This window comes from Humulus lupulus, chromosome 9 (assembly GCF_963169125.1).
Source record: "Humulus lupulus chromosome 9, drHumLupu1.1, whole genome shotgun sequence".
NCBI classification, from domain to species: Eukaryota; Viridiplantae; Streptophyta; class Magnoliopsida; order Rosales; family Cannabaceae; genus Humulus; species Humulus lupulus.
In genome coordinates this window covers 59,686,252-59,702,210 of record NC_084801.1, presented here as the reverse complement: position 1 = coordinate 59,702,210, position 15,959 = coordinate 59,686,252, and the positions used below count along the sequence as shown (strand labels likewise).

At 36.8% G+C, this 15,959-nt stretch overlaps 1 protein-coding gene and 1 non-coding gene across 2 annotated transcripts; one reads left to right on the top strand and one right to left on the bottom strand.

The window, feature by feature from the left end:
- Nucleotides 1–2,886: 2,886 nt before the first annotated feature.
- On the top strand, nt 2,887–4,716 carry LOC133799761 (uncharacterized). The gene is made up of 3 exons (XM_062237760.1): nt 2,887–4,154; nt 4,260–4,458; nt 4,558–4,716. The coding sequence occupies exons 1-3, from the start codon at nt 2,887–2,889 to the stop codon at nt 4,714–4,716; spliced, it is 1,626 nt and encodes a 541-aa protein (XP_062093744.1).
- On the bottom strand, nt 3,421–3,527 carry LOC133802978 (small nucleolar RNA R71). Its single transcript, XR_009877720.1, has one exon. It is a non-coding gene; the product is annotated as a small nucleolar RNA R71 (small nucleolar RNA).
- Nucleotides 4,717–15,959: the final 11,243 nt, after the last annotated feature.

Genomic DNA, 15,959 nt, shown 5'->3' with positions numbered 1-15,959 from the left:
ATGCAATATACTAGAACTACCACGAGTTGGATATCCCCTCCAAGCTTGTGCTTCAACAGTTGTTTTAAATTTTGAGCTCGTGCTTCACAACATTCGTGTTCGTAGCTTGGGTTAAACCCAGGATGCCGAACACCTAGCGTGACCACATGAAACAAGAGTTGCCCATGTGGATAATAAGCAAATATCACTCCCTTGGTTATTTATCCGTATATTTATTTGCCAGCTATACCCGAACCGAGTGAATGAACTCGGGCTAAAATTAGGGTACAACACAACTCATGTTGATCGGACATGAAATGTAATCTGCCTTGCTTGCGTTGTACTCACACTCGACCATTCCTCGAGACATTGTTGTCCTACCTACGCTGTACTCACACTCGACAGTTCCGTGGTGGCATTTTATTTTCCTGAGTTATACACACCCAAGATAATTCCTGCAAGTGCTATACCCACACAAGCAGCAAGAATCTAGTAGCATGCCTACTTAATCATCTAAGCATTTCTACTAACTAAAATCCCTAGAACTATCCACATGCTAGCTAATCTAATGCAACAATTCAGGTCACAAATATAATTACAAAATTAAACAAATAAGAAAACAAGGTTGTACACATAACGCACACCCTGTGTACATATGTCCACTCTTTGTTGTCTGTTTACGTGTCCCAAACAACTTGTTGTGTAACCTCAACGACTGCTAGCTCCTAGACGTCCAATTACATAACGACAATTAAGAAAAAATGAAAATAGACATTAGGGTTTCATTTCAAAACCCTAATTATTGAAATAATTTAACTATGCAATTTTAACGTGCATGGCATGTAAATTAAAATCATTTTTCCCAAAGGTTCGTACAATAATGCCACATGTATAAAATGTTTACCCAAAAAAGATTTATCTGATGACGTGGCAAAATTAACGTGCACATGGGATGCATGTGACAGTTTAAGTGAGTATGATCTGTTCGATCATCGACCAGAAGAAAATTCACGCAGCAGACTGCATATTTTATGGGTGACCAGTCTGGTCGCAGCATTTCAAATATTCTCTACAGATATGTAATTCCGCATTTATGTAATGAGGGTAATTTTCATTATCATTTAGAAGCGCTTGTATTAAATGTAATTAAGGCCCAACGTCCCATGAAGAACTCCTTGAGCCTATAAATAAGACTCAATGGGCTCAAGAGATGGGACTTTTCTTTTAGGAAATTTTGAGAGAATTATAGTGTTTTTATCTGCCAAAATTTTATTCATCTTCAAGCTGGTGAAACTCGTGAGCCCTTGTTCATTGATCACCGCTTTGGGGATTCTACATTAATAAGAACACTAAGTGGATTTAGGTTATTACCATTATTTGGGGCCGAACCACTATAAATCTTCGTTGTCATTTATCCTTTTATCTAGAGTTCATCTTGTTTTTATCATTTTACTTGACTCTGTGTCGTTGACCAATTCAAGGGTCAACATTTTGGAGCTTTCATTGAGAGCTGAATTCAAAACCTCCAAAAAGATCAAATGGCGAAAACAACTAGGCAGTTGATAAGCGTAAAAAATATACGCTTATTTATAACATTTTCAGATTGATTTGGTTGTTTTTCTCAAGAGAAAGTTTCTATTTAATCTGTTTGGTGAACTTGTGCAGTGTGTCGTAATAATTCTGATTTGTTCAAGAATGTTGATAAATATTTGTTTGAGTAGTCAGATTTGGTGAACATTTTGGAAATTCGGTACAGGCGATATATCGCCTGCTTTGGGCGATATATTGGCACAAGAAGCAGTTTCAATTTTTGGCTTAGCATAAATGACATCAGAAACTTGCGTTTTTATGGAGCACATTCAACAGGCGATATATCACAGTGCTTTAGGCGATATATCGGCACAAGGGCATTTTTGGAAATTATTATGGAAATTCGTAGGTTTTTGGATTTTTGTAAAAAGAATAAAAAGAAGATCGAAAGGGACAGAAAAGGGGGAAGCATTCTGACGGCAGAGGGAAAGAAACAGAAAAGAATCCACGTTTATTTTGTTTGTGTTTATTTATGCTTTTGAATTTTAGATTGTGTGATGAAGTTTAATATCATGAACTAAATTTTTATTTAGAGTATTTTAATGTAGTCACTGGATATTCTATTCGTCTTTAATGCAATTTCTATGAATCTTTGAATTTATGGTTATCTATTGTTCTTATGTTTAATGCTTGTAATTGATTGGCCATCTGTTGCATGATTATTGGTTTTAATTCAATATCTGAAAAGTGAGAATTGGAATAGCTTTAGACAATAGACATAGATTTCAATTTAAAACGAAAGTATCAAATTGGTTTGTGTAGCAATTAGGTTTTTGTTCTTAATGCGGTTTATGTGTAGAATTTATCACAGACATGTAGAGAATTCACAGGTAAATTGAATATTTTATATCTTGAGAAAGAATAGAATTGTCAATAGTAAACTTGCTATAACCATAGATCAAAGAAACATATTAGTTGTATTATTGATTGAATAGAATTGAAGGTTGATGAATTTAGAATACTCTAATATTTCGCTTATATTAAATTTCGTTAATTAAATCTTGCTTTGCTAGTTTATTGTTCATTGTTAATTGTCACTAAATTTTCATTAGTGAAATAGAAATAAAAGTTTGCTATTGGTAATTATTAGATCAATTCCCTGACGGGACGATACTATATTTCCACTACTATTACTTGTTTATTCGATTGCGTATACTTGCGTAGTAGTAAAAATTTGCAACAAGTTTTTGGCGCCGTTGCCGGGGAATTGATATTCTATTAATATCAAAATAGTTAATTTTTATTCTAATTTGGCTGTTTTTATTATTTGAACTAATCCAAGTTGTCGCATTTTGTTTTAATAGGTGAATCTTTTGTATGCGACGTGAAGGATCTGCAAATCTTGTGCCTGTTAATCCTGAAATCGAAAGATCCTGCAGACAAAACAGAAGGAAAAAGAGGTTGGAAGTATCAATGGCTGGCAACCAAAGAGACGGGGTTAACAATAATGATGGTCCAAATCACATCGCTCAGGACCAAAATGTGCGAGCATTAAGAGATTATGTGCTCCCTGCTGTCACAGGAGTGCACTCGTGCATTAGGCCGCCAACTGTTACTGCCAATAACTTTGAGATTAAGCCGGCGATGATACAAATGGTCCAGACTTCTGTCCAGTTTGGTGGTCTCCCCAATGAGGATCGTAACTTGCACATAGTGAACTTCCTTGAGCTATGTGCAACGTTTAAGTTTAATGGGGTGAGCGATGATGCAATAAGGTTGAGATTGTTCCCTTTTTCACTAAGGGACAGGGCAAAAAGTTGGCTTATTTCTCTACAGGCCAACTCAATCAATACATGGGAGGAACTAGCTCAGAAGTTTCTCTCAAAGTTCTTTCCTCCTGCAAAAGCTGCTAAGTTGAGGGGAGAAATCAATAACTTCTATCAGAATGAGGGAGAGTCATTGTACGATGCATGGGAAAGATTCAAAGACCTGCTCAGGAAATGCCCTCATCACGGTATAGAGAAGTGGATGTTAGTCCACAATTTTTATAATGGGCTTTGCGGTACTACTCGCACTATAATAGATGCAGCAGCAGGTGGTGCTTTCATGAGTAAAGGGGCTGATGAGGCATATGAATTGTTAGAGGAGATGGCTATGAACAATTATCAGTGGCCTGCCGAACGAGACACTTCACAGAGAAAAGTAGCTGGGGTACATGAATTAGATGCTATCACTGCTTTAACTGCTCAGGTTGCTTCATTGACAAAGCAGTTGCAACAAAACAAGATCTCAGCTCAAGTCCAGGCTATACAGATGCAATCAGGGTGTGAATTATGTGGAGGGCCTCATTTTTATGAACAGTGTACAACGACCAACATGTATGGTAATATGCCAGTTAATCAGGCTCAGGTACAGGCAGTTGGTAATTTTCAGAGGCCTTATCAGAATCCTTTTTCCAATACTTACAATCCTGGGTGGAGAAATCACCCAAATTTCTCTTGGAGAAACAATCAGGGCCAACAGTCACAGTTTCAAGGGCCATACCAGCAAAACATGTCACAACAGCCTATGAATCAAGCCTCTTCATCACACCAGCCTAGACCGCAAGATCAACCAGAAAAGCCTAATGAATTGCAAGCAGCCTTGTTGACCCTCACTAATACTCAGACTCAATTCATGACTGAGACCAGATCCTCTATTCGAAACCTTGAGACACAAGTGGGTCAGTTGGCCAACATGCTTAATAACAGACCGCAAGGGAATTTGCCTAGCAATACCGTGGTAAATCCTAAAGAGAACTGTCAAGCAATTTCGTTGAGGAATGGTAAGCAAGTGGAGCAGCCCAGTGTACAAAAGTCAGTGGTTCAGAATGAAGAGTTGGGTGAGAAATCAGATACAAAAGAGAATGGGGTTACTGAAGACCACCAGGGTTCAAACAAGTGTTCTCCCGTAGTTGATAGTTAGCCAGTTCAAGTTCCATATCCTCAGAGGCTTAGAAAAACTACACTGGATAAACAATTTTCTAAGTTTTTAGAGGTATTCAAAAAGCTGCACATCAATATTCCATTTGCTGAGGCATTAGAGCAGATGCCTAGTTATGTCAAATTTATGAAAGAGATTCTGTCAAAGAAAAGGAAGATGGAAGATTATGAGACGGTGGCGCTCACTGAAGAGTGCAGTGCAATATTGCAGAGGAAGTTGCCCTAAAAGTTGAGAGATCCGGGGAGCTTTACTATACCGTGTACAATTAGGAAGTTTGAATGTAAGCATGCTTTGTGTGATTTGGGGGTGAGTATAAATCTGATGCCTTTGTCTGTATTTAGAAGACTTGGTTTGGGGGAGGCTAGTCCTACAACAGTCACATTACAGTTAGCAGATCGTTCAGTGAAACACCCCAGAGGAATCATGGAGGATGTCCTTGTTAAAGTGGACAAGTTCATTTATCAGGCAGATTTCATAGTTCTGGATATGGAGGAGGATATGGATGTACCTATCATTCTGGGCAGGCCATTTTTAGCTACTGGGCAGGCTTTAATTGATGTGCAAACAGGTGAACTGACACTTCGAGTTCAGGGTGAAGAAGTGGTATTCAACGTGTTTAAGGCTTTAAAGTTTGTAAATGTCAATGATAGTTGTTTCAAAGTTGACATGGTAGAGAAAGCGGTGGCAGAAATTAATCTCACAGAGGATTCACTTCAGAAGAGCTTGACAATTGGGGATATAGATGCTGAGTTAGACAGTGAGGTCCAAGAGTGTGTACAGTGGTTGAATTCTAAAGGGCCAATTTATAATCGAAAATATGAAGATTTGGGCCAAGGACCTGAAAGACCATTACCATCAGTTCAGAAACCTCCAGAGTTGGAATTGAAATCATTGCCTGCACATCTTCGCTATGTTTTCCTGGGTGAGAAGGAGACTTTACCAGTTATTGTGTCTTCTTCTCTTTCTAATGAGGAGATGGAAAAATTATTAAGGGTGTTGAGAACCCATAAGTTGGCAATTGGATGGACGTTGGCAGATATTCAGGGAATAAGTCCATCCACAGTTATGCATGTTGATCCCAAAAGAGGGTGTTTTAATAATTAAACTCGCAAGTGCATGAATCATTTCAGAATATAATGTTCATGTAAGTACGAGGTCAAACCCATGGGAGTTGACTAACATCAAAAGAAACTATTTCAAACAAAGCAATAATATTCTAACCTAGTTCCAAATATTTGATGAGATTTTGTTTTAGAAAAATAAAAGACAAGTAATAAAAAGATTTAAGATTAAATAGAAAAATGGTTTTCAAATGATATATGTAAAATAAGATTATTAAGATTTTAGAATCCACAAAATGCAAGTTCAATAGTATTTATAAGTATATTGATTCCCAAGTTTTGATATAGTTGAAATAAATCACACTATTTTTTCAAAATATATTTTCTATTCAAGCACAAGTTACTCTTTCAAAATTGTAGGATTTTTCTTCACTTATATAAGATATAATTTCTAAGCATTAGTTGTGTTACAATCTAATGAAACTACAAAAAATCAAAGAGATTATGTTTAGGAAAAATATGATACTTATGCTCTAAGAATTAGATGTGAACAATTTAATGAAAAACATTTAATCAAAGAATATCATATTTTTTCATAATGAAGAACTAAGTGTAATATGCTTTAACACTCAATAATAGATGAAAAATGCATATCTTTGATAGAAAAATCCATAAACAATGTTACACAAATGGGAAATCCACATACAATAAAAAAAATACTATCTAGTTATATTTTGCTTCATCATCATCTTAATAATCTTTGAAAAAGATTAGAAGCTCATAACTAGATTGAAATAAAAATTACAAAATAACATACTTGACATGCTCTTCAAAAGATGAAAATGGTAGAGAAAAAAGAGAAAAATATGTGTAGAAGATGTTGAAAAGATGAAGAAGAAGAGCTCCCCAAATGGTCTTACAAGACTCTATTTATAGGCAAAATGTGGAGATTAAATTAATCAAATTAAAATAAATAAATTGATTAATTTAATTGTGTTGGGAAGTGGTAGGATAAATAGAGTAAGTGTAAGAGTATTGGAAAGATGAAATGTTTGGTTGGGTAAAAGATTAGTGAAAAGCTAGGGTAAAAATAAATTAGGAATGTTTATTTAGGTAAGAAAAATAGGGAAGAGTGAATTGATATTTGAGTGAAAAATATTGGGAAGGAAAAATATGATTTTTGGCATTTTGGTCTTTTTGTGGCTGTTTGGCAAGGTTGACTTGGGCCTTGGCAGATTAAGGAAATGGTCAGCTGGGCTTCAGGCATGAAGCAAGGTCTTGAAGCTGTTTCGGTAGATAGCTGGAGCTGCTTGGAGTTGGGCCTTCTTTGCTGAAGGATTCGGGCCCGTGTGCTAGAAGGAAGGAAGGCAACATGGTGATGATATATATGCTGAAGGTGTGCTACACGTGAATGGCTGTGGGCATTGATGCTTCAGGAGGAAAATGGTGAAGTGTGACCTGGAGGCAGCTTGCGTGGGGTTGGAAGCTTGGGCTTCACGTGATGGGCCTTGGGCCTTGTGGCTGAAAGTTTTCAAAAATGCCAACTTTTCTATATTTCCTTCTAAAAATACCACTTTTCTCTCATTTTTCTTGCTTTTCAAGAGCATAAATTCCCTACAAAATAAATATAAAATAAATCATAATACAATATTTTCAATCTATAAAATAAATCAATTTAATTCTTTGAAAATATTAATTATAACTTAATTTATATTTTACATTTAAGTTCAATAATACAACATTTTTTTTACCACTAACTTAACAATAATAATTCAAATAATTAACTATAACATTTTACAACAAAATAACTATAAAAACACACAAAAGTATATAAAATCATGATAAGACTAATATATTCAAAATTACTAAAAAACTTAATAAATTACTTAAAAACTCAAGAATTAAGCAACAATTAGCACATAAGAAGTGGTAAAATAACTCTATTTTGTAGAGGTATCAATGCACAAGATCTTGATGGAAGATGACAGTAAGCCCTCCATTGAAGCACAACGTCGATTGAATCCAGCAATGAAAGAGGTGGTAAGGAAGGAGATCTTGAAGTGGTTAGATGCTGGGGTGATCTATCCTATTTCAGACAGTAGTTGGGTGAGTCCAGTTCAGGTAGTCCCTAAGAAAGGAGGGATTACAGTGGTGAAGAATGACAATAATGAACTTATCCCAACGCGTACCGTAACTGGTTGGAGGATTTGTATAGATTATCGTAAACTGAATAAAGCATCCAGAAAAGATCACTTTCCACTGCCTTTCCTTGATCAGATGTTAGATAGATTGGCTGGACACCAGTATTACTGTTTTCTGGATGGCTATTCAGGGTACCATCAAATAGCCATTGCGACTGAGGATCAAGAAAAGACGACCTTCACCTGTCCTTATGGTACATTCGCATTCCATCGTATGTTGTTTGGTCTGTGCAATGCCCCTGCCACTTTTCAACGGTGTATGATGGCTATTTTCTCTGATATGGTGGAACGGAGCATTGATATCTTTATGGATGATTTCTCTGTCATGGGGTCTTCTTTTGACAATTGTTTAATGAATTTGGAGGCTGTGCTGAGAAGATGTGAAGAGGCGAACTTAGTCTTGAATTGGGAAAAATGCCATTTCATGGAAAATGAAGGCATAGTACTTGGGCACAAGGTGTCTAAGAATGGTATTGAGGTTGATAGGGCTAAGATTGCTACTATTGAGAATTTGGCGCCTCCAGTTTCAGTGAAAGGGGTGAGAAGTTTCCTTGGTCATGCGGGATTTTACAGAAGATTTATAAAGGAATTATCTAGGATTTCTAAGCCACTCTCGGCATTGTTGATGAATGGGGGGCCATTTGAGTTTGATGAGAAGTGTCTTGAAGCTTTCACGATACTAAAGCAGAAATTGGTGTCGGCACCTATAGTAATTTCACCAGATTGGGACCAGCCATTTGAGTTGATGTGCGATGCGAGTGATTTTGCAGTGGGTGCGGTTATGGGGAAGCGTGTTGACAAAGTATTTCAGACTATTTATTATGCCAGCAGAACACTAAATGGCGCTCAGTTGAATTATGCCACCACTGAGAAAGAGCTTCTTGCCATTGTATATGCATTCGATAAATTTAGGCCGTATTTGATGGGGAACAAAGTTATTGTGTATACTGATCACTCAGCAATCAGGCATCTTATTGCTAAGAAAGATGCTAAACCCAGACTTATTCGTTGGGTACTTCTTTTACAAGAGTTGGATATGGAGGTTCGGGATAAGAAGGGTACTGAGAATTTGGTAGCGGATCACTTATCAAGACTTGAGTTGGGGGATAAGTCAGAACTTGCTGCAGGAGAGATTAATGAGAGTTTCCCAGATGAACAATTATTTGCAGTGGAAGATGAGTTAGTGCCATGGTTTGCGGATTATGTGAATTATTTGGCAGCCAACGTAGTGCCATCAGAATTTGTAGGGCAGAGATTGAAAAAGTTTTATCATGATGTGAAGAACTACTACTGGGATGATCCTTTCTTATTTAAACAATGTCCGGATTTGATTATCAGAAGATGTGTGCCTGAAAGAGAAATGAAGGACATCTTGTTTCATTGCCATGCATCGCCTACTGGTGGACATTTTGGGGGAGCAAGGACTGCTGCAAAGGTCCTTGAATGTGGATTTTATTGGCCTACTCTGTATAAAGACAGCTATGACTATGTTAAACAGTGTGATCGTTGTCAAAGGGTAGGTAATATCTCAAGACGTCATGAAATGCCTCTCATTAATATATTAGAGGTGGAATTATTTGATGTTTGGGGTATTGACTTTATGGGACCTTATCCACCGTCATTTGGTAATTTGTATATTTTATTGGCGGTGGATTATGTAAGTAAGTGGGTTGAGGCAGTTGCTACTTCAACTAATGATGCTCAGGTGGTAGTCAAGTTTCTGAAAAAGAATATTTTCTCTCGTTTTGGCACACCTCGAGCGATTATAAGTGATGAAGGGACTCATTTTGCCAATAATATTTTTGATTCCTTAATGGAGAAGTATGGAATTAAACACAAGATGGCATTGGGATATCATCCGCAGTCAAATGGGCAAGCGGAAGTGTCAAATCGTGAGATTAAGCTGATTTTAGAGAAGACAGTGCAAGTTAATAGAAAGGATTGGTCGAATAAGATTGATGATGCGTTGTGGGCTTATCGGACAGCTTTTAAAATGCCAATTGGTACTTCTCCCTACCGTCTTGTATATGGTAAAGCTTGTCACTTGCCATTTGAACTGGAGCATAGGGCACAGTGGGCGTTAAAGAAGTTGAATTTCAATCCGGTCGCTTCGAAAGCATTAAGGCTAGCTCAACTGAATGAGCTAGATGAATTGCGTCATGATTCGTACGAGAATGCAAGAATCTACAAAGAGAAGACAAAGAAATGGGATGACAATAATATTGTCAATCGGACTTTTCAAGTGGGCGATAAGGTGCTGCTATTCAATTCCCATCTTAAGTTATTTCCGGGAGAATTAAAGTCTCGATGGTCGGGGCCTTTCAATGTTACAAAAGTGTTTCCATATGGGGCTTTGGAGATTCAACAAGGTGATTCTTCGCCGTTTAAAGTTAATGGACAGCGGGTGAAGCATTACTATGGAGGCGAAATTGAGACGAAGGTCAATATTACACTGGTGAATTCTTGAAGGCAAGAAAAGCAGCGTCCGGCTAAATGACTTTAACGACAACGCTTTTGAGAGGCACCTCATTATTTTTACTTTTCAGTTTTTTTCAATTTTAAAATTTATGAACAATTTGTTGTTAGTTTACAATTCATTTTTGTTTTCGTTTGACATTATATTTTTTTATTTTCTTTTAGTATAGTAGAACCGTGAAAAATGTGAAAAACAAAAAATTGTTGAAAAAAAAAGTTGATAATTTTGAACAGCGTTTAGGCGATATATCGCCTGGACAACAGATTCGGATGGATTTTTCTTGCAAATTTGGAATTTTTTTCAGGTCCCAGGCGATATATCGCCTACCAATGGCGATATATCGACTAGAGCAAAAGGGGAGGCGACATATCGGCGGTGCAAGTGGCGAAATATCGCCATACAAGTCAGAGACGTCGTTTTCTATACAGCATGTGGCGATATATCGCCTGGTCGAACTTTTTGAAAATAAAAAAAAGCACGTGGGGAGCACATGCTGGCTACATATCAGTTCTTTTTCCCCAACATAAACCCCAAATTCGATCCCTTTTACAGAACCGAAACCCTCTATCAAACATTCAATTTTTCTCCCATTTTTCCTCTCAACAAAACCTCTCTCTCAAGCATCACCATCATCAAGCACTCAAGGGGCTGAATATTGCTGTGATTCACCACCAATTTCATCATCATTTTCAAGTTTTCAAGGTACTTTGCTGAGTTTTTATGTGCTTAAAGATATATTGAGGAATTTGAGAACTTAGATTTTGTGTTGGGCATTGGACGAATTTTTGGAATCTATTGCAAGATTGGCTTGTGTTTACTGTTTTTATCATCTTGGGAGCATATTCTATACAGTTGGGAAAGATTGTGGGGTTGTTTGAGTATTGTTGGCCACTTTTTCATGATTGCACACTAAGTGTTCGATAAAAGTACTCAGTGAACGGTTTTGGAATATTTTGGACATTCTTGTGTGTTTCTGAGTTGATTTGGGGTTGTTAGTGTGTTCAGCGATTCTTAATTGTGTTTTTGTGATTCAACTACTCCATGGCTCCCAAGAAAGCGAAGACCATGTCCACAGTCCAACGAGCCAATGTAACTATTCCCCATACCTTTGTTAACCCCACCGCTCAAAATAAATTCGAGGAATGGATAGTAAAAAAATAAAACAGTGATTGTGGAGTCTCACTTTCGACCAAGTGAATTGGATGGCATTCTCCCACAGATGATTATAAATAGAAATTGCCAGCAATTGTGTGAGCCAAAACTTTTAGCCAATATCAGTTTGGTAAGGGAGTTTTATGCCAATGCTTTTGTGGAGAGGGATGACAACACAGTGTTAGTTCGGGGTAAAAAGGTTTGCTATTCTCCGCAAGTAATAAACAGGTTCTACGGCCTCAATGATCCATGGGATGACAATTATCGTGCAGGAGCCGCTGAAAAGGATTATGATTTGCTCTTAAAGGAAATGACGAAGCCTGGCTCTACTTACAAAATGGGGAGTGACATGGTTACTCTGCGATCTATTAGGGCCACCTGTTTGAGTCCGTATGGGAGGCTGTGGAATAGGTTCGTCATTAGTACTCTTATGCCTTCCACTCAACAAATGGAAGTGACTACTAAACGTCTCTATTTGCTATATTGTATTTGTTCGGGCAAGTCAATCAATGTTGGGAGGCTTATCGCAGAGAGTATAAGTTATATTGCGCGAGGGGCCACATCTGGTGGTCATGGACATGCTTCATTAATTACCAGTTTATGTAAGGATCAGGGAGTGCCAATGAACATTAATGAAGTCTGTGAACAGTCTCCAGTAATTAGTCATCAGTCAGTGTTGCATCAAGATGAGAATTATGGAGGTGTTCCTCGACCCACTGGTTTGGGATACGAGCCTGTCGACCCGAGTCTGCTGTCCTTGCCACCGACCGATGAACAACCTGAGTCCACTCGGCCGAAGAGAAAGGGGCGAAAACCATCCACTTCTAGAGCTACTGAAGGCTCTAGTTCTCGGCAGTATAGCACCATGCAACAAGATATTGAAGATTTGAAGAGACAACAACAGGTGTTGTTGCATGGTCAGGCGGATATTAGAGATCGTCAGTTTCACATGACGAATTACATGGCTGATTTTTGTGGGGCATTTGCGCGCTATACAGGATTTAATGATTTTCCACAATGTCCTCCAGAATTGCGCTAGCCGTATCAGCCGCCTCCAGATTCTGATGATGAAGAGTAACTGTTCTGTTGTCAGGTTTTTTTTATTTTTTATTTTTTATTTTTTTCTTTTAGTTCAGTTCCTGTGGATTTTGTGAAACAGTGAGGGCACTGTTTATTTTAAGTTTGGGGGACTATTTACTTTTCTTTTGATTATTTTTTATTTCTATTTTTAATGTTGGATGACTGTACGGAACTATTATTGACTAAGACAGGTGGGGCTTCAATGATGAATTATGCTAATTCTTTGATGTTGTTACACTGATGCTTTGGATATGTAGACTGTGTGCTTAATCTGTTGATAATTGATCTGAGTATTGTCATTTGTGTATTATATGTGTTTTATTTAATTTATGCTTTACATTATATAAGTTTATAAGTATTGTGGGAATTGGTATGTTTGGTGGATGCTGAAATAAGCTAGAACTTGCTCAGTTAATTTGTTGAGACGAAATGCTAAATGAAGTATTGAGTAGAGATGATTTAGGCAATTTTCTTTGGTAAACATTTGAGCCTTTCCAGCTAACCCATGAAAATTTATCCTTAGTTACCCTTTTTGAGCCTTAAACTTAGGTTTTTGTTCTTGATTATACTATTTGAGCCTAAATTTCCTAACTTCATTATTTTTTCCTTTTCCTTGGTTATCATAAGCATATAATTTGTGGGAAAGAAGAATGGAAAATAGTGAGGTATTGGTATGATTTGAATGTAGTATGATTGTACAAAAAGAAGAGAGAGAGAGAAGTTTATGAGATTATAAAAAAAAACAAATCACTTTGTCACACTCCTTGATTATTTATATATAGAAAATATTAAGTTTGGGGGAGTGTGATTTGAAAAAAAAAAGTGATAAGTCTAGAAAAAAAAGTGATATAAAAAGAAAAGAAGAAAATGATGAAAGTATGTAATCTCTCTCTCTCTAATTGTATAAAAGGGTGATTTTTTTTGTGTGGTGAAGAGAAATTTGGCTGGTTTTTGGTTTATATGCTAATGGTAATTCCGAGCCTAAATGACTATTTATCTACCTTTACCTAAGCCTAATGTTATGAGCCTATCAAAGTCCTTTTGATCTACTTGATACAGATTTTATATTAGTAGAGACAAGTTAATTGAGCAAGCTTATGGTGAATTTTGATGGGTTTGTGGTATGAATGAATGTTGATACTTGTAAAATTATGTTTTGTACGGCAGTTGTTAAATGAAGTATGTATTTGCATGAATGACAGTATTTGGAGAAATTATTGATATGTTGAAATTCTAGTCACATGATTTGAAGCATTGGTTGAGTGATTGAAGAAGAATTGGAATTTTTGAGAAAAATTATGCCCCTAGTCTAAGTTTAAATTTTTCTGAAAAGTTAAGTCATCCAATAGTTTTTTTTTTAGTTTTGGATTGTTTCTTTGTTCTTTCTTTTGTTTGCTTGAGGACAAGCAACCAGTCAAGTTTGGGGGTGTGATAAGCGTACAAAATATACGCTTATTTATAACATTTTCAGATTGATTTGGTTGTTTTTCTCAAGAGAAAGTTTCTATTTAATCTGTTTGGTGAACTTGTGCAGTGTGTAGTAATAATTCTGATTTGTTCGAGAATGTTGATAAATATTTGTTTGAGTAGTCAGAATTGGTGAACATTTGGGAAATTCGGTACAAGCGATATATCGCCTGCTTTGGGCGATATATCGGCACAAGGAGCAGTTTCAATTTTTGGCTTAGCAGAAACGACATCAGAAACTTGCGTTTTTATCGAGCACATTCAACAGGCGATATATTGTAGTGCTTTAGGCGATATATCGGCACAAGGGCATTTTTGGAAATTATTATGGAAATTCGTAGGTTTTTGGATTTTTGTAAAAAGAATAAAAGGAAGATCGAAAGGGACAGAAAAGGGGGAAGCATTCTGACGGCAGAGGGAAAGAAACAGAAAAGAATCCACGTTTATTTTGTTTGTGTTTATTTATGCTTTTGAATTTTAGATTGTGTGATGAAGTTTAATATTATGAACTAAATTTTTATTTAGAGTATTTTAATGTAGTCACTGGATATTCTATTCGTCTTTAATGCAATTTTTATGAATCTTTGAATTTATGGTTATCTATTGTTCTTATGTTTAATGCTTGTAATTGATTGGCCATCTGTTGCATGATTATTGGTTTTAATTCAATATTTGAAAAGTGAGAATTGGAATAGCTTTAGACAATAGACATAGATTTCAATTTAGAACGAAAGTATCAAATTGGTTTGTGTAGCAATTAGGGTTTTGTTCTTAATGCGGTTTATGTGTAGAATTTATCACAGACATGTAGAGAATTCACAGGTAAACTGAATATTTTATATCTTGAGAAAGAATAGAATTGTCAATAGTAAACTTGCTATAACCATAGATCAAAGAAACATATTAGTTGTATTATTGATTGAATAGAATTGAAGGTTGATGAAATTATAATACTCTAATATTTCGCTTATATTAAATTTCGTTAATTAAATCTTGCTTTGCTAGTTTATTGTTCATTGTTAATTGTCACTAAATTTTCATTAGTCAAACAGAAATAAAAGTTTGCTATTGGTAATTATTAGATCAATTCCCTGACGGAACGATACTATATTTCCACTACTATTACTTGTTTATTCGATTGCGTATACTTGCGCAGTAGTAAAAATTCGCAACAGCAGTCAAACTTGGGCAGTTCGATATTTCTTATTCTCCACGAGCAGCTGTGAAAGGACAGGCTCTAGCAGACTTTGTAGCAGAATTCACTGGAATTCAGAATCTTGAACAAAGGGAGGAACCTGGACCCCAAAGTCAAACTCCTTTGTGGAAATTTTTCGTAGATTGCTCTTCCAACGAGTACAATGTTGGAGCAGGTTTGATCTTAGTCATGCCTGAAGGACATTGATTTCATTGTGTAATCAGGTTCGACTTTACAGCGTCCGATAACGAAGCCGAATACGAAGCTCTGCTGGCAGGACTAAGATTAGCCAAGGATATGGATATAAAGTCGCTTGCGATCTATAGTGACCCCTAGCTAGTGGTTAATCAAATTATAGGAGAATATCAAGCCCAAGGTCTCAAGATGGTTGCTTATTTGAACAAAGCAAACGACATATTGGCACAGTTCAAAAAGTATACCCTCCAGCAAGTGCCTCGCGATCAGAACTCAAATGCCGATGCATTGGCCAAGTTAGCAAGTGTGAAGGATGCTGACACCTTAAACATAGTACCAGTTGAGCATTTGTCAGCAACAAGCATTCAAGCAGAAGAGTCTTTACTAGTGATCCAAGCTGCAAACACATGGATGACGCCCTTCATTAGATACCTTGAGCAAGGAGTGTTGCCAGCGGAAAGAAACAAAGCAAGGACCCTCCAGAGGTAGTCAACTCGATTCATTCTGGTCGACGGAATTTTATATAAAAGAGTGTACTAGATGCCACTGTTGAGGGTTTCTAAGGGAAAGGCCAAGGAACTAATGCAAGAAGTCCATGAAGGTTTCTGTGGAGATCACGCTGGGGGGCAAAGTTTGTCAAA

Bases quoted from the DNA above. Each gene is read 5' to 3' on its own strand.
- LOC133799761 (XM_062237760.1), top strand. From the start codon at position 2,887: ATGCGACGTGAAGGATCTGCAAATCTTGTGCCTGTTAATCCTGAAATC. The intron at 4,155-4,259 runs GTTGACCCTCAC...GCTTAATAACAG, and splicing joins AATGAATTGCAAGCAGCCTT to ACCGCAAGGGAATTTGCCTA. The intron at 4,459-4,557 runs GTAGTTGATAGT...GTATTCAAAAAG, and splicing joins GTTCAAACAAGTGTTCTCCC to CTGCACATCAATATTCCATT.